General features: G+C 45.2%; 2 protein-coding genes across 2 annotated transcripts in view; both read right to left on the bottom strand.

The window, feature by feature from the left end:
• Positions 1–293: 293 nt before the first annotated feature.
• Positions 294–11,581, bottom strand: DUS1L (dihydrouridine synthase 1 like). Its single transcript, XM_031599037.2, has 13 exons — positions 11,232–11,581; positions 9,298–9,406; positions 8,638–8,688; positions 6,656–6,768; positions 5,873–5,955; positions 5,616–5,719; positions 4,601–4,745; positions 3,679–3,775; positions 3,242–3,330; positions 2,670–2,836; positions 2,105–2,142; positions 904–979; positions 294–635 (listed from the first exon to the last, which is right to left on the bottom strand). Exons 1-13 carry the CDS (start codon positions 11,466–11,468, stop codon positions 490–492), a joined length of 1,455 nt encoding a protein of 484 aa, XP_031454897.1. The 5' UTR covers positions 11,469–11,581; the 3' UTR covers positions 294–489.
• A 2,375-nt stretch (positions 11,582–13,956) lies between these two features.
• The window catches only part of FASN (fatty acid synthase), a 36,422-nt gene continuing 31,121 nt past the window's right edge, over positions 13,957–19,257 (bottom strand). Inside the window, exons 41-43 of the mRNA XM_031599019.2 lie at positions 18,763–18,861; positions 18,388–18,639; positions 13,957–17,129 (exon numbers count right to left, since the gene is read on the bottom strand). Coding sequence (XP_031454879.2) covers positions 16,992–17,129; positions 18,388–18,639; positions 18,763–18,861 — 489 coding nt within the window. The 3' untranslated portion in view covers positions 13,957–16,991. The remainder of the gene's footprint in view (positions 17,130–18,387; positions 18,640–18,762; positions 18,862–19,257) is intronic.

The raw sequence follows: 19,257 nt of genomic DNA, 5'->3' as shown, positions 1-19,257 counted from the left end.
CAGCAGCTGCTTACAACTTCCCTGTCACATTTTTGGAAGCAGCATTGAAAACGTGGCCTCCTGCAACTCAGGGATGTGACATTTTGTATTAGTGAAGCAGTTATTAATATTGCTGTTTTTAATGCTCCAAAAGGCCATCCTACTGTACGAAATTTATTCCCCAATATTAAAAACAGGACCCAAAGGATTAATAAACAAAATGATGCCAACTGGGATAGCAGCAGACAGAAGCTGCCTGACCCACTCACCTCAATGCAGCATATTTTCAGTCTTTAAAACACAGCATGAGAAAATCAGTTGCATTCTTTTTATTTCAAATGCAGGAGAATTCCCTGAGTAAGCAGTTTTTTTACTTAAATAACACTTGGCCAGGACTTAAAATCAACCTGTGGAACAGGTTCCCACAGCCAATGCTGCTCTGGAGATGGCAGGTTCTTTGGCCCAGGGAAGCAAAGGCCTGGCAGAAGCTCTTGATTCATTTCCAAAGCTTCACGCCGCACTGTCATCGGCCTCCTTCAGTACAGCAGTCTCCTCCCCATCCACATCTCCTTTCTGACTGAGCTCTGGGCTTGCTCTCTGATTGCTCTGCCACAGAAGGGATTTTTCATATTTGGTCTTAAAAAGTAACCCATGACCTAAAGAAGCAAGAATAACAGGGGGAAGAAAATTAAAGGCATAGAAAAAAGAAACTGAAAGGAAGGGAACACCCTGAAAAAATGGAGCAGATCATGCCCTGTAGCTAGAACAAATGGGTCTGGAAAGAACCCATGCCAAAGCCTTGGAATAAAAAGAAATACTCTTGAATGTGCACTAGGTGCAGATTTTAAGAGATGCAACCCACTGTGTGAGATAAGGCATTTGCTCAATGACCTCTAAGGACAGAACACAACCAGCTCTGCTTACCTGGACAGTCTGCTGTCTCTTTGAACGCTCTTTTCTTGCAGCAACCTCGGCACATGTTAAACACACATTTATTGCCCTGGGTGGGGGTGTAAAGAAGCTTATATCATTAACAAAAACAAACATACACACATGTATATATATATTTTTTCACATATGTATACGAGTATAATTAGCAGCAACTCTGCACATTCAGACCTTTGGAAAAAGCCTCACTCTAATGAAACTGACAAAGCTGATGTCATGGAGAGTGGGGAGGACAGCTATCAACTGTGCACAGAGAATCAAAATGGAAAAAACCCCACAAACCCACAACCAACCCACAATTTCAGTCCAATTCGGCACCAGCAGCGGTCAATGGGCAGCCTGGGTCACACACCACACACAGAAAATGCTGTGAGCACTTTGGAACACGAGTTATGATGTTTGTTACAGCTAAGCTTGCTGTTATTTCCCTATGGAAGTACCATATGAAACCAAGGTGCTTGGCAGATGCTTGTATTTGTCTTGTAACAATGCCTAAAATAAATCAATCAATCTGACCACATCCATTTCTTCCCTTTTTGCAGCTTAAAATATACTTAAATATCCATTTTAATATAAAGCCAGACCCTTCTCCAGCAGAGAGCAGCAGTTCGATCTGCCTGTTCTACAGCTTGGCTGGGTGGCTCTGATGCTCACACCTCCATGAGCTTTCAGTGATTTCCCCCCACCCTGATGAAAAACACCTTCATGTCTGGGTTTTGCTTTACTCTGTTCCTCCTGCTCCTTGCTAACCCCTAAACAACACAGATTTGGAACACAGAATCTAAAAAAAAAAAAAACATAGGCCCATTATAAACACTTCAAGAGCTGCCTGCAACGTTACAATGATGCAAATTCAACACAAACATGAGAACAAGTCCCATTTTGAACAATCCTGCTTGAAGGCCCATGCTGTTAACTGGTCCAGCGATGAAACGCTGGCTTCAGAACCAGACCAGCCAAAAGCTCAGTGTTTTCCCATTAATGAACACAGCAAGAAATCTTTCTGCTGCAGCAGCTCAGAACTGAGTCCCAGCTGAATGCTGTTCATAACAACTGTGCTCCAGAACAGAACGACATCCCCTATCACCACCCCCAGAGCTCAGCATGCACGTATTGCTGGATGCTGACATGGCCCTATATTAGGAAAATGCTTTACTGGACACTGACACTGACTTACCTTGGGGTTTCCACATTGATCACACTTTGCATATTTAGCTGGAAAAGACAGAGAACTGACTTCAGCAATGGTGTTTCATATGGAAAGAGTACATTTAAAAATTCAGTGCCCAACAAAGCACAGTGCTGTTTTAGTCAGAGGGGGGGCTCTTTTCAAAATTAAAATACAGTACCACAATGAACAGTGCAGAGCAGGTAAAGATACACTGAGTTGAGTTTCTCAGTGTGTTTAAGTTAGATGCAAATATAAAAAAAATATTTTCAATTCCAGTGCAAAAGAGGTGGAAAACTGCTTGAAACACATATGAAATTTCAATTTCAAATACCAGTAATTGATACTCTTTTGTTTGTAAAACATTTTGAGCTTTAAATAATTGCTTATTGTGGACTACTGACCTTCTCTGGTAATGAGGTTTCTTTCCAAATGAACACAAATTGAATTGTGCTGCCTACACCAAAGTGCCCAACAACCCACCCTATTTTGAAGAAATTTCTACATCTACGTAAACACGACCAAGAAAGAAGTGGCAGCTTATGCAGTAGCAATGCCAACAGATGGAACTTACGTTTTAAAGATGGGTCAAAGCTTTTATTTGGATTTCTTAACTTCTTTTTTTGCTTATTCTTTGACAGAAGCTCAGAATTTCCATCTTCTTCGTCTTCCAGAGAACGTTTCCCCCGCACACCTTTTTCAGTTCCCGTGGTTCCATTCTCCTTGCATCTCTCTTTTGGCCTGAAATGGTGAATATCAGCCTAAGTTGGCTGAAGGGAAGAAACAGGTGTTCCCTGAACACTGTCAGCCTATAGAAAACTGCAAAGATTTCTATCATAGCTAAATTACATGGAGATGATATTGCTTTTAGATGTGAAGGTACACCAGGTTCAGAAAGTGGAATTCTTGTTTTTTTGCTTTCTGAAGGGAGAATCTGAAGGATACGATACTTAAAATAAGCAACATCCCCATGAACAAAACAATAACCAGGAAAACAGAAAAAAAGGACACAAGAAAAATAACCTGGAGTTTTCATTTTTTTTCAAATGCACATAAGCTCCAAAAACAGGGCTGAGTTATTCTACAGTGACAGTAAGGGTAGGAAAAGCATCTGCATACCTGGCTGCATTAATGTAGGTAACTCACCCTGGCCTGATGTATGGCTGGCAGATCCAATGGAAAAAAGGCAACCCCTCTTTTGGCTTCTCTCCTTCCTTCTGATTCGCTATTTCTTCCTGCAGCACAGGGTTACAGTCAGCTTTCCTGCAGTTCTCAGGATATATTCTAAATACTTACTTAAAGCTCCAGGAAACCACTGAGTGTGATTTGAACTAATGGACAGTTAAATACAGTAAAACAAAACAAAAATCAAACAACAAAACACCTCTAGGAATACAGAAATGAAGCAGATTTCTAACTCCTAAATCAGCTTTTAGTGATGCGAAGCTGTTTGGGCTTCTCACAGTTGGTAAGCTACAAAGTTCCAGGGAGGTGCCTAACAGATATGAACCACATTGACACATGTGGTGCATCCCCACCGTGTGCAGACAGAGCTGTTTGGGGAGCAGGGCCCACTGTGGTACCTGGCAGCGCAGTTTCAGTTCCCTGTTGACATCCACAATTCCCTCTAGAGTCTTCACTTTTGCTAATTCTTCACGCAGCTGCTGGTAAACTTGAAGCCTGAGGCAAAACCCAAAGACCAAGTCATGTCTATTCATTATTCATTATAAGGAAATCATCTAAAAATATCTTTATAAAAGCCTTCTATGGTGTTTTCACAGAATCACAGAATCATTAAGGTTGGAAAAGACCTATAAGATCATCCAGTCCAACCATCCACCTATCACCAATGGTTCTCGCTAAACCATATCCCTCAACACAACATCCAAACGTTCCTTGAACACCTCCAGGGAAGGGGATTCCACCACCTCCCTGGGCAGCCCATTCAGTGCCTGACCACCCTTTCAGAGAAGTAGTATTTCCTAATATCCAGCCTCTCACTGTGCTTGCCTGTGGTAGGAGTTCATCTTCTTTCTTTTAACTCTAGGCATCTGTTCCTCTTTCGGGTAAATATTTGTGAGTTTGGACATGTAAACATGGTATTCTGAGATAAGTGAACATGAGCATGCCACACATCAGGAACTCAGAAACTGCTCATGAATGTGCTCTTACTCCATGATAAATGCAAGACAGCTTGCTGCAAAGTGAACGAGGAGGCAGGCAGCTCATGTTTGCTATGAAGTGCATGAATGCATAGAGACCACTGCCACATCCCAGCCAGTGTGCTCTGATCTCACACCCTGATTTATCTCCTAGTTCGTTCCCCAAACCCTGTTTTCCTGCAGTGATGGCTGAAGGCTTCAGCCCACATTCTTTCCAGGAAGGTTCAGGAAAGAAAACCTTAGGAAGACAACGCCGGTCAAACAAATTCTTGTATAGAAAAGTCAGACACTTGCTAAGCAAAATGAGCCCAGAAAACATCAAGAGTGTTCTGGAGATACTCACGTGTGATGCCAGAGCTTGAAGAGATGAGCCCTGACATAAGACAACGGACAGGGGTACTTCTGCACTATCTCCAGATACTCCTCAGCCATCTCCCACACCAATGGGTTTCGCCCCTCAAATAAAGCTGGGTTATGAAGATTACCTTCTAGGAAATGAAAAGAAACACACTTTCATTTCAGGATTGAAACAGACAACAAAATCTAGGCTCTGCAGTTTGACCAGCTTGTACCAGCCAGTCACAGATATTCACAAAGAATGGAGGCTCCATAAATGAGCCTGACCTCACAATACTTTACACATAATTCTTAATTGAGTTTAATAGCTCATACCTAATTAAAATCTTCACACAAAAAGTAAAAAAAAAAGAAAGAAAAAAAAAGAAATCAATGCCAATGGTTAAATATTTAGCCAATGAGTGTCTTATGTTAAGTTTACAGTCTTCTTCATTTGGCTTAACTATGCAGATACTGCTTCTTACTAAGCCATGCTCAACTAGTGTGACAAACCTTTGTTAACCAGTGCTTTCTTAAAAATAAGATTCTGCAACGTCCCTACAATATGTTCCACTGCTTTAGATGTGTGAGTGCTGGAAGCTTTTTCTGATGTCTATCCTGACTCTTGTAGCCAGCACAGCCAATTCTTTCTTGTCCAACTCAACGTGAATCATCTGCAGGAACATGTCATCAGTGGGGACATTACTGCACCAGGACCCATTCAGAAACTATTTCACTAATTAATAGATGCCATGAGAATACTTCAGGGTCACAGGAGAGTTTTTACCATGTAATTATATGTGAGCCACCCACTGAATGGTACTGCAAGTTCAACAGAACAATTCTTACTGTGAATTGATTCCTGATCCTGGGGAGAAAAAACCCAATGGGGAGAGAAAGGCCACACAGCTTCCCATCAAAGTTGTTCAGCACGCATCAGCCCAATGTAGTCTTTATATAAATGTATATGGAAAGTAAGAAACAGTTTGTGGCTTCATCTGTTAACACTAAAAGCTCTTTACCTGCACTCATGACACCGTGGACTCCTGTCTTACGGATACATTCTTCCACATCACTGAGACACTGGATGTTTCCATTTGCAAACACAGGAATGCTCACAGCTTTTCTGCATCAGTGAATAAACCAGATGTATAACATTGAGAATTAGGAAAGGCTGAAGTTAATCCAGAACTTCTACTCCTGTCATACAGACTCTTCAGTGCCACTGCGTGCAGAGATTATAATTTACCTGCTGCTGAGATGGGTACTGCTCACTAACCTGACAGCTTGAATGTGCTCCCAGGATGCCACACCAGCAAGGGGTCCCTTCTGCTCTTTCGTACGGCCATGGACTGTCAACAGCTAGAACACAAAGTCCTATTTACTTCTTAAATGTATGAACCACTGGAACAAATCCACTGATAAAAGATGTCCTGAATCCAACACACTTCACAGACACTACTGAGTTCCCAGGGCTTTTTAAAAAGTGCAAGGATGCTGGTATAACAGAAAGGTATCACTGGGTTACCTGCTCTGACACAGTGCTGGGTGTTGTTTGACTTCATTATCTTGTTATGCCACAGAGCTGATCTAGGGAAAACCTAAAGCCAATTGCATTGGCTCCTATTGATAATAGATTGATCTGGCTTGCCCCTCAGCAGAAGGCCCAAGTACTGGGAGTACTGGCTCTAACCACAGACTGTCTCCACTAATTTAACTTGGATCCTGGACAGTCAGCCTACTTTTTAATTGGTGGTGGCCAGATGTATTTTGTTTGATTTTTGGTAGCCCCGTGGATCTCATGCATTCACACTGCCTCCTGCAGCTCTGTGTCAGATGGAGATGCTCACCCACAAGAAAAGATGCCACATTGTGTAGTGATTCCAAGAGAGACTCTGAAATCACGTTTCCTATCATAGTAGCAACCCTATATGCCACCTGCAAATTTTTCCTGTCTGTAAAACAACACAGCCTATCCATCTCCACAGCACCCCAAGATCATAAGATGCTGCACACAAAGACGTGCCCAGTGCCCAGGGGCAGGGAGCAGCAGCCTCCTCACCTGGCAGCCGGCCTTCTCCAGCATCTGTGCATATTTCACTGTCTTGTCAATCTCTGGGAAAACACGGATTTTGCACGTGATGGGAACAGAGAGCTTCTCGTTAGCCAGCAGAACTAGGAGAGATGGAAAAGGCAGTAAGTGGGCTGCACAACGCTGTGGGAAGATCAGACACTGTGTGTGACATGGAAAAAGCCTCCCCAAAAAATCACAACACGCAGTTCTCACAGATGAAACCATCAGCAATGTCCTTTGCAGTCCTTACCACAGAGGTTCACCAACAACAGTTAGTAGAAAATACACAAAATGTGTGTGTTAATAAGGAGGCACAGAGTGCTCAGAATGTAACAGCTCCATCTCCCACCACATTTAACGTTCACTTTCAAGGACTTGTCCCATCACATCTTAACCACTGGCACACTTTTACTGTCACAACATACTGCATTCCTGCTGCTCTGCTAACAGTAGTACTTATTCACATTTCCTCTGCTTTGTTTCCAAATTATAACCCAAACAATCATGACAAGTAGAGTGTTGCTCACAGCAAGCAGAGCCTTAGTGACCAGACACTGGGGCCACATGGCTGCACAGCAGCTCTGTAGGAAAGGACCCACGACTCCTGGTGGGCTTCACATGCTCTTGCTGCTCTGAAGGCTAACAGTATTTATTCTTGGTTGCATTAGGCAAAGCATTGCCAGCATGCCCAGGGAGGTTATCCTGCTGCTCTGCACAGCGTTGGTGAAGCCACACCTGAAGCACTGTGCTCAGTTCTGCCCCCCCAGGATAACAGATACAGACATACTGGAAGGAATGCAGCACAGGGCCACTAAGTGCATACAGGGATTGCAGTGCTTCTTCTGTGAGGAGAAGCTGAGCCCTGTGGCTGTGCAGCCTGGGTAAGGGAAGGCTCAACGGGATCTCATCAATCCCTAAACACATGAAGGGAGGAGGATGAAATGAAGACAGAGTTGGGCCCCTTCCAACGATGCCCAGTGCTAAGACACGCCTGGAATCCTGTTCTATTCCAGAGGTTTGATGCACAGCGCAGAAAGGCACCTGTTTTCTTTTAATCCATATCCTAGAAGTTCTAATGAAGAAGCAAGTGAGGGTATAGAAGTCCAAGCAGAAAACAGCACTGTGTGGAGAAGAAAGAAGAGGCAGAAGCTTTGCCCATCTTGTATAAAATAGCTTCACTAGGCAACTCTCTTCCAAACCAAATGAGCTGTGCGCTGTTCTTGCCTCAAGGCTCTGCTGACTTACAGCTCCCACTCCTAAGAGAAGAGCCCCAGTGACCACATGACATGCTGGGTAGAAGCACTGTCTGTCTAAGTACTCTGCAGTGTCTTTTGCTGAACACAATTCAAGATTCCCTGCACCACAAGGAACACCACAGAAGTAGCATTCTGTAACTCTGCAGTTCAGGCACTGGCTTTGAAACAAGGAGAAGAAACATTCTTGGCTCTACACAAGGAACAAAACCTTCCCTAACAAAAAAAGTAGTTCTCAATGTGTTCCCTAAAAGAAACAAATATATATATATTACTGATCACAACTGCTACCAATACCCCTGAGGGCTTATTACACAGATTTGGAGAAGAGAGGCATAACTTGGTAAGGAGTAGGCAGAAAGAGAAAGAATCACAAAGAAAAGGGCAGTGGAGGCTCCAGACAGAAATGCTCTCCCTTGTAACGTGCTGGATGTTCTGCTTTTAGCAGCTGGGAGGCCACAAAGCCATCACCAGACTGGGACTTCAGTGACTCGTTTCAGGTGAAAGGTCTGTGAGGTCCTTCAGCAGATGTAGGATGAGCTGTGAGAGGGGTATCACAAAGTACCACGAAGTGCAGCTGGAATAAAGGGAGTAACAAAAGCACCAAACCTCACAGCCCTTCCCAGACAGATACACTGCACCCCTTCCTCCCTATGCCTCCTCTTACTGCTGAGTTCAACCTATTCCCTCTCAAAGTAAGCCCCTCTAAAAACTTACTCATTCTCTGAAGAAGATCCCATTCCTCTTGTAGAAATGCTCCATAGTGACCTATAACAAAACAGCACCAGATTGACTGTGCAGAACAGTAAGGTTCTGACGTACAAATACATTCACACACAAAGATCCAGACACTCACTGACAGAAGCAGAACAAATCTACCCTCAGCATCCCAAGTTTTCAAACACAGGTTCTGGTGTTTGAAACACAGCTATGTTTGCAACACCATTAAGGGTTCAGCAGGTTTTATCCTCTATATGCCACTGTGAATTCATTCTATGCAAGCATTAAGGAAACAGGGCATGCTGAGTGCCTGCACAGTGGTACTTTCAAGTGTAGTTTTGTGAATGTAAGCTCTCTGATCAACTGAAATTGGGAAAGATAAATAAATAAATCAAGCTCTTGCAAAAAAAGACTTTTTTGAAAGACATTCTAGACATAAGAGCTATCACTCCAGAAAAATAGGAATTATTAGTCTCCCTAATTTTGCTTGAGGTACTACAAAGCTGTATCTGTTACAGTGGGTGTAATTAAGTCTGATTTCAACATCACTGATGTCACCCCCAAGTCTTAATTCTATCATCTTAATGCCCCACTGCCAAAGCACATATTCAATACACGCCACATCTTTGTTTATCCAGGGTTCAAATTTGCACATACCTCTCTTTGCAATCATCTGGGGGCAACCCAAATTCAGGTCTATGGCATCACAATAATCCTGAGCCAACAGCGCTGCTTGGACAAATACCTCAGGATCATTGGCACAGAACTGGGAAGGAGACAAAGACAAGCAGAATCAGACAAGCAGAATAAGCAGGCAGTAGCTTTTTTTTCCACGTACTGTCAACAGATCACGACATGCTGTCAAAGCAACCCACTGCTACAGAAAACCAGGGCCATTTCTCAACTAAAATGATTCACAATGAACAGATTTGTGACACTGATCAGCTAAAGACCCTCAACCTGCAAACAAAAAAATGAAAAAAGGTGAGCACTGAAGAAGGAAAGGAATATTTGTGGAGTTTTTCACATATGGTAAAGGGGGACAGCCCCTCAGATCCACATGGAGCAAGCAGTGTTATCATAGGAGAACATCCAGGCAGTGCTGAGAAAATTCCAGCTTTATTGATGCTACACATCAATTTATTCAGAACAGGATGGATGTGGCTTTGAGCAGCCTGGTCTGGTGGCTGGCGACCCTGCACATAGCAGGGGGGTTGAAATCCTTTTCAACCCAGGCCATTCTATGATTCTATGAATTAGGTTAACCTGAAGCTGTTTCATGGCAGAGCTGTGTCACTGGGGGCTGTGCCTTCTGCCCTGGGAGCTGCTCCATGCCTCCTTGGGCACAGCCCTTCCCTCACTCCCACCCAGCACAGCTCAGTGCCAACATCAGTCAGACTTTTACAGCTTTCTCACAGTCAAGAGAGGAGATACCTTTCTGCAGCAAAGAGTCCTCCTCATCCATTTTGCTGTTTTGTATGTGAGAACTGCCCAGCTTGAGCTGCCCATCCTTCCCTGTGCTGTGCTGCAGCCCCATGGGCCTCTCTCTCTTTGGGACCTGAATGTAGTGTAGTACTCAAGAAGCAGAACTAAGGCCCCATCTGAAGTACTGTGTCCAGGTCTGGGGCCCCCAGTACAAGAAAGACAGGGAAATGTTGGAGTGGGTTCTGAGGAGAGCTAAAAAAATGATCAGGAGGCTGGAGCACCTCCTCTACAAAGACAGGCTGAGGGAGCTGGGTTTGTTCAGCCTGGAGAAGAGAAGGCTGCAGGGTGACTTCACTGCAGCCTTTCAGTACCTAACGGGAGCCTACAGACAGGAGGGGAGTCAGCTCTTCAGAAGGGTAGATGGTAGATAAAGCAGGAAAGGGGAAATGGTTTTAAGTTGAAGGAGGGAAGATTTAGGTTGGATGTCAGGGGGAAGTTCTTTCCTATGAGAGCGGTGAGGTGCTGGAACAGCTGCTCAGAGAGGCTGTGGATGCCCCGTCCATCCCTGGAGGTGTTCAAGGCCAGGTTGGATGGGGCCCTGGGCAGCCTGGTATTAATTAAATGTGGAGGTTGGTGGCTCTGCCTATGGCAGGAGGTTGGAGCTTGATGATCCTTGAGGTCCCTTCCAACCCTGGCCATTCTATGATTCTGCGATTCTACGAAATACACAAAGCTTTGAAGCCTCTTTGAAGCCTCTGAAGCTCTCTTCTTTGCGTTTGCTTTTCTGTCCTTTTTACTACAGCCAAGCTCCTGGTTTCAGTCAGAACCCAGCACTCCTCCCCACGGAACAGGGCGGGGCAGAAGCCAGGGCTGCAGGGCGAGGGGCCTGAATGCCACCAGAAGCCACGGGATCACAGAACAGCTCAGTTCGGAGGGGACCTCAAAGGTCATCGAGCTGCACCTGCGCACCCACAGCTCGGGCTGCCCAGGGCCCATCCACGGCCTCGGGCACCCCCAGGGCTGGAGCACCGCAGCTCCACGCAGAGCCTCACCGCCCTCCGAGCGAAGAATCTCCCCCCACATCTCACCCGCACCTCCCCTCCCTCCGTCTGAAGCCGTTCCCGCGGCCGTCCCGCTGTCAGTCCCTACGAACGCTCGCTCCCCACCTGCACGATGAGCGGGCGGTCCTCGGGACAGGCCTCGCCGTACAGGTTCTCGCGGCGGTAGTTGGCGTCCCTCAGGAAGACCTGGGCGTGCAGCATCGGCGTGTAGCAGAGCTGGGCGCCGTGCCGGCGGCTCAGCAGCCTCCAGGCCAGCTCGCTCTGGTCCACCATAGGAGCCACCACGTAGTGGGCGCCGCGCAGCGTCTCCCTCCAGAACGCCTCTCCGCGCAGCTTCGGCATCTCCCTCCCGCCGCACCCCGCCGCGGGGCCCGCAGCCGCCGCCTGAAGCCCGCAGGCTCGGCCCGGGCAGGGCAGCGCGGCGGCCGGACGGTGCAACCGCCATCTCCCTCCGGCCGCTCCCGCGGTGCCGCCGCGCGCCGTCCCGTCCGGAAACCGCAGCGCCGCTGACGGGGACCGCGCGCGGACGGGGCCGGGGACCGAGCGGGGAGCGCCGTCCTGCGGCTGCACGGAGCCCCTCAGCCCTTCGGCACGCGTCCCTCGGAGGAGCCTGCGAGGCCTCTTCCACCTACTGTCTTGCCCCCACCCCAGCTCATGGTTGGGCTGGATCCTGCACGGCCTGAAGCACTTCCCATTCTTTTCCACCATCTTAGAATCATAGGATCATAGAATCACCAAGGTTGGATAAGACCTAAAAGATCATCCAGTCCAACCGTTCGCCTATTACCAATAGCTCCCACTAAACCCTGTCCCTCAACACCACATCCAGTCTTTCCTTGAACACCCCCAGGCTCGGTGACTCCACCACCTCCCTGGGCAGTCCATTCCAGTGCCTGACCACCCTTTCTGAAAAGTAATACTTCGTGATGTCCAGCTTGAATCTCCCCTGCCGTAGCTTGAAACCATTCCTCTGGTCCTATCACTAATGGCATGAGAGAAGAGGCCGACCCCCAGCTCACTACAACCCCCCTTCAGGAAGTTATAGAGAGCCATGAGGTCTCCCCTGAGCCTCCTCTTCTCCAGGCTGAACATTCCCAGCTCCTTCAGCCTCTCCCCATCAGACCTGTGTTCCAGACCCCTCACCAGCTTTGTTGTCCCCCTCTGAACACGTTCCAGGGCCTCAGTGTCTTTCTTGCAGTGAGGGGCCCAAAGCTGGACACAGTACTCGAGGTGTGGCCTCACTAGTGCTGAGTACAGGGGAACAATCACCTCTCTGCTCCTGCTATCTTCTATTGCTGTCAGGGGCCGAAGCGATCAATCAGCTCTGCTGACCTACGCAGCCTCTCTAACCTTCCCTTTCCCCTTCCACTACTTAGAATCACAGGATGGTTGGAGCTGGAAGGGATCCTAAAGGCCGTCTGGTGCCAGCCCTGCACTGAGCAGGGACACCCACAGTTCCATCAGTGCTCACAGTCCATCCCCTGACCTCGGCTGTCTGCAGGGATGGGGCACCACTGCCTCTCTGGGCAACCTGTGCCACTGCCTCACTGCTTGTAGTGTAAAAACTTCTTTATATCCAGTCTAAACCTCCCCTCTTTCAGTTTGATCCATTTTCCCCAATCCCAGCCCCACACACCCTGCTAAAGAGTCTGTCCCCATCTTACAGCCCCTTTAGGGACTGAAGGCTGCTCTCAGCTCTCCCCAGAGCCCTGCCTTCTCCAGGCTGCACAGCCCCAGCCCTCAGCCTGTCTTCATAGGGCTGTTCCCCAACAGGTCTGTGTCTCTCCCATACTGAGGACTCCACATCCACACACAGTGCTCCCAGTGAGGTCTCATAGTGCAGAGCAGAGGGGCAGGGCTGTGCTCTGTCCTTATAGCCTCAGCTTGTGCTGGCAGCAGGGGCTGCCCTGCCCTTGGCTTTGTCTTACCTCCTTATGAGGTTTCCATGGGCCCATTGTTGAGCCTGTCCAGGTCCCTCTGAATGGCATCCCATCCCTGGGGCATGTTGACCACACCATACAGTTGGGTGTCATCCTAAAAATGCTGAGGGCGCACTCGATGCCACTGTCAACATCACCGAGGGCATTAAAGAATGCTTGTCCTGTTACTGGCCCCTGAGGGACAGCACTGCTCACCAAACTCCATCTGGACATCAAGCCACGGACTCTCTGTGTACAATTTCACAATCAGTTCCTCACCCAACAAGCAGTTCACCCATCAAATCCCTATCTTCCCAGCTTGGAGAGAAGAACATTGTGGGCTATGCCAAAGTCCAGCTCCAGTGGCTCTTCCCTTGTCCCTGACACAGTTACAGTATAATGGAAAGCCACAGGGTTGGTCAGGCAGGATCTGCTCTCAGGGAAGTCATGCTGGTTGTCTGATGTTACTAAACTAACTGCAGGAGAAACCATTTTCATTTTTTAAAGTTGCTTTCTCTGGCAAAAGAAGACTACTCCTTTCCTCTCAGGAAGCTGACAGCACAAAGGCAAAGTAATAGCTCTGGTACTGATGACCATAAGCACCATATGTTGTTCTTTTTGCATGGTGTTAGGCTACGTTGCAGGTTTCAGGTTTACTACCCACCATTTCATAACAGCAACGTGTTTTTTTCCGAGCCTAAGTCAGGCTGCAGAGCAGTGAAGGGGCACAGCCTCAAGGAAGAGCAGCATGGTGCAGAGATGAAGAGGAGGATGGAACCTGAGTAGCAGTCGACAGAAGACTCCCTCTTCAGTTTCCACAATAAAGGGTAAATGTGAAGAACTTCTACCTTTGACCTCTCAGCACAAGTTACTTTTTGATTTTTGCATGATGCTGCTATCTTTCTACCCATTGAGAAATAACGAGCAGTACCAGCGCTAATAAGGTTTTTATTTTTGGCACACTGTATTCAGCAGCCAGTTACATAATGGGTTACAGGGCAGCAGCTCATTATTAGACAATTAGGGGGAAAACAAAACAAAACAACAACCTCCTGCCTTTCAAATAACAACCACAAGAACATTGAGAGCATAGAGGCTATAAGTAATTCTTGAGAAATTTCTATTACTAAACCAGTATCTTCAAGCTTTGCCTAGAAGAGACCATGCACATTTATGTTTATACAGAGAACTTGTACAACTCTTGAGTGGACAGCTGCAACAGCATCAGTCCTTGATCCCTCCACACAGCCCATTCAGAACTGCACTGCCTTCCTTCAGAGCTGAGATGCTGGGTAAGAATCATTAACACTTCATTTTAGTGCAGGACTATTGTACCTATTTTGTTAGAAGTTTTAAGCACTCTTTTTCCTTCTGGCTGTTCAGTACAACCAAGGCAGATAGGATTCTTTCCCTCTTTTTCGGGCTCACTACAGCTGCCAGTAGTAAAACAAGAAGGTAAACAAAACAAAAAATGAAAGAAAAAAAAAAAAAGAAAAAAGAAAAAGATACTGGTCCCTGGTTGTTTTCTTTAAATGTGGTGTCATATGCTAGGATGTGCACGGATAGTGCACTGTAGATGTAATGAAGTCCCCTGTTATGCATGTATGCCCAGTCCCTATAGCTACTTTTCAGCGTCACATTCTTTGCAGCTGTAAGGCACCTCCCTGCACTCACTGCCTGCCTCCTTGCACTGCCACTTAACACCTGACCACCGTCCCTCACAGGTTAATAGCATGTATTCCCATTGCCTACTTAGCACTCTCAACGACCCTGAGGTAGATGCTATTAGTCCCATTTTACAGATGGGGAAACTGAGGCGGTAACACGAACCACTCGAACAAAACCACAACAATGGAGCCAGAATCAGAATTTTAAGAGTTTTCACTTCAATCTTTTGGGTATGTATGTGATTTGGTTGCATCTAAGGTACCAAAAAGCATGGCGCCGAGAAGCCACGCTCCAGGATTATCTCAGTTCTTTCTTAATGTTATTTCTACAGACACCAACCTGGTATTTTAGCAGCAGTCTTGGCTTTATATCAAGAAATGAGAGATTCCAAATGAAACTTGAGGATTAAAAAGATAGTAGTAGAGAATGAGACAAAAAGCCAACCAGTGATCAATTCTGTTTAATTCTAGGAAAGCCAAAGAGGAGAAGACACTCTTCAGATTAAAAAAAAAAAAAAAGTAAAAAAACAAAACTTATTCTAGAAATGCTTTAAGCTGACATTATGTTGTTTGTATTTCAGATTTCACAAAAGAAATACTTTATAAAACTAAAACCAGTTAATCCAGCCACTATCCACAGAGGGTTGTATAAGCAAGAGATGCTAGGTCAGAACCTGCATGAGGAATCAGTTGTTCCTCTCACTGGAATGCTCCTGAACTAACAGGATGCTTCACCAGGGGATGAATACAGAAAGAACTGGAGTTTACAGAAGTTCTGAGAGGCAGTGGAATGCCTCCTGGTTGGTACTTCATTGCTATTCAGGTCTCCTCTGTATCATAGGTGTAGCAAGGATTTACTGATTTTGGAAAAGACACATCCAGCATAGCAAAAGTCAGTCATTTTTAAATTGAATTTTATGCAAGTTTCTTTTAAAAAGGTACTGTATCTTAAAATCATGCCAAACTGTTTACTTAGCTAACTTATGTGGGATCTCCAGTCTCACTGCCAGAGGAAAATGCATACTCAAGGCTTAAGCAAGCCCTGTGTTAAATAAAATACACTGGGGCACTGGGTGGATGCTTCCACGTTTGCATGAACTTTGGTTATGGGAGAGCAAGGACAGGAGGATTTGTACCATTACCAATGGAGAACTCTATTCCCCCGACATTCCAAATGTCTGGTTGGATGGAGCAACTGGAGGTGGGAAGGAACAAAGGTGAAGCAATAGCTGTAATGCTTTACTGTTTCTGGGAATGCAAAGCACAGAACCTTGCACAGATATAAACTAAGTACATACCTAGGGACAGCTCTGCCTGCTTGTATCAGCCCAAGTTAAGGCTGTTCAATACAGTGGCATCTGTTGAACCACCCCATCCTGCCCTCCACACCTCTCTCCTCACAAGAGTGGGTGATGGCAAGAACCCCCCCACTTCCACCCTTCTGAACAAGGCAGGGTGGGGAGTGAAAGAAAAACACATACAAAAATCACTAGTCAAAATAAAAAAAAAACACCACAACGAAAAAAACAAAACACAAACAAAAATAAACTAAAAAAAAAAAAAAAAAAAAGAAATGGGCTGTTCCATAGATGCACTTTGGTTTAACAAATGGGCAACCTCCCCTTGTAGAATAAACCTCTCTCTCCAAAATGGATGTTTCCTTTTCTGATACCCACGATAAATTAAAACCAAGCAAGAAGTCTCTGATTTGACACAATAAATACTTAGAATATATCAAATTAAAAAAATATAGTTACAAAAGCCTCAATGGAATTCTCTTTCTGACCTAACTACAGACAGATTCTTCACAGACAACAAGTATCTCCGAAATCAGCTGCAGCTCCCCTCTCTGCTCACTGGGCTTGGTCAACAAGTGCTATCACTTACCCTTTGGAATACTGTTAAGACAAAACAATATAGAGCACAAGAAGTCTACTCCTAAATTTGTTTTTCATACTGCCAAAGCTGTAGGAAGCAACCATTGCTGGGGAACCCTCACAGCAGTGCGGAGTGACAGAGTCACAGCACTGCAGTAACACTGACAGGGATACTGGGGAAAAAAAAAAATAAAGCATAGAAAGGGAAAGAGGAGAGAACACATGAAAGTTAGGAATGACTGAGAGAGAGGAAACAAAGAGAACAATCAAGTTCAGCTGGACTTCCCAGCTCTGGCAGCAGAGCAGATGAGATGTTGTTCAACAGGAAGAGTTCCTTGGGGTCTGTCATAACTAGGAATGTTGTTGGCATTTTCTTCACCATTGACAGTAAGTGAGCAGATGTTAACCTTCTCTGACACTGACACGTGGTTCTGCCAGTGAGCCATGGATGATCCCAATAATTGATTCAACACCATCTCCCTCCAATAAGGTGCGGTGATCTCCTTCAATGACATGGACCGATACTTTTCCATCACATACCTGCACAGACACAGAACAAATACATTCACAATTTAAAACCAGCTGGCTGTGTAGCTGCTTTGGGTCTGTCAGTCTGAGTTATTCATATTTTACATCATCTTTAACAAATGTTTTTGAAGAACACAACCAGGTAGATTTTAATAGATGTTTTACAGTATTTGTGTCCAACCCATGAGTTTTATGTTTTTGTTGCCCTCTTTATTTTAATGTTTTAATTAAAAAAAAATTTGTTACTTCTATACATTAACTATATTATATACATTTAATATACAGCCCAAGACAATTCCTCTTCACTCAGTGCAGCCCAGGCAAGCCAAAAGGTTGGACACCCATATAAGCACTGTAGTTTGATAGATGATCCACTCAAACATAAGCTGGGCAGGAAAACAACACCAACAAGATACTACCAGAATATTTTCCCACTTTATCTATGGATGACTGAAGTAGATACCTATGTGCCCCTAAGACAACCAAATAACCCTCCATCTATCTTCCTCCCACCACCATAACTCTTCCTCTAGGGGCATTATGGAACTTTGATCACATTCAGGCTAGCTTGGAAGCAAGAGTAAATGCAAGTCATAAGTCAGAAGGGGTGGGAGGTGCCAATAGAACAAAGGTAATTTAGAAAATTCCTTACTGCAGACAGCAGGAAAAAGGAGTGTGAGACACTTCCCCCTTTTATCTAAACAGGAGCTATAGAACAGTGACCTTATCTGGATACAGATAAGGCAGGATATAATAACCTACTTTTTTTTTTTTTCTCCTCCCTCCCCCCCAGGCCCTACAGACTAACTTTTACATGGTCCACAAAATATAACTAAGAAAAGCTGCCTCTGCTGTCAGAGGGCTGGTACTCATTCTTCCAAGTCTGCACTCATGCAGTGAACAAACTTTTGGGGTCTACACTCAAATACCAGAGACTCAAAGTTACTTTTGTCAAGTTACACTCTTAACATCTTTATCATCCAAGATCTAATTAGGGAGACACAAGAATTAGCTATAGAAAACAGATTATCCAATATAGAGGCTAGAGCTTCCCTTGGCCCTCCCTTCTCAGAAAGAAAATGCATGGAAACCATCAGCTTAATAGTTTCTGGAAACTTAATTCTTATCAGTGTGTCAGAGCTGCAGAACACTTACTTCTTTAACTTCAGTTTCATTCTCCTTCTTTCCCTAAGAGTGGTTCCCATGCTTTTCTTTTATTCCCTCACCTATCAGGGGACCCTCATCAGTCACCAGCAGATCTCACACTGACCTCTGAGAGTCTGTAGTCGCCACCCAGACCTTCTTCATACTCATTGTGAGTCTTTGCCCGCATCAGTGTCACGTTCCCATGATACTTGGACTCTGGTATATACTTGTCAGCAGCCTTCAGCTTGTGGTAGAAGGAAGCAGCAGCAAAGCTGAGTGCTTCACGATTGATGTTTTTATGAATCTGAGTTATAAGGTCTGCAGCAGCATTGACACGAGCCTCCAGATCTTCCAAGGGTAGAAGGATCTCCAACAACTGGAAATATTGAAAAAAAATACCCCGTTAGTCTTAATATCTGGGCATTAATCTACATTAAACACATAAAAACAGCGACCCACAGCCACACCCTTCCTGTGCAATATAAGAAAGAAACATTACCTTATTGTATTCAATGCCTGTAAACTGCTGAACAAAGGCACACAGTGCTTCTGTCTCCAACGCAGCCTCATTTCCTTGGGTCAGCTTTGCTCTGTAGCTCTGAAAAAGAGAAAAGTAAAACACTATTGTGAGAGGGATACACCTGAGCTTGAGTGTTAGATAAAAACCAGTTCCAGAATAAAGGACTTTGAACCGGAAAAGAAGAGGGGAAAGTGGGAGGGGAAGAAAATAAATAAAAGTAGAAACTAAACCTTGGATAAGATACCTTGAGGACAGATTAGAAAGCACATCTAACAAGTAGCAACTGCCCAAAGCCCAGAATCCCCTGGGAAGCATAATGAAAATGGAAAGGAAACACCTAAAGGAGGGTTTTCCAGCACATGACTTTAGGATCTTGTCTCGCAGGCTCAAAAGGTCTTCCAGAAGACATTGATATTATTATTTACAATTGCAAGAGCAGAATGTGTTGGCCAGCCCTAGCCAGTTAACAAACAA

The sequence above is a fragment of the Phasianus colchicus genome, chromosome 20 (assembly GCF_987193195.1).
Source record: "Phasianus colchicus chromosome 20, bPhaCol1.hap1.1, whole genome shotgun sequence".
Classification (NCBI taxonomy): domain Eukaryota; kingdom Metazoa; phylum Chordata; class Aves; order Galliformes; family Phasianidae; genus Phasianus; species Phasianus colchicus.
This window is presented reverse-complemented; position numbering and strand designations above follow the sequence as displayed.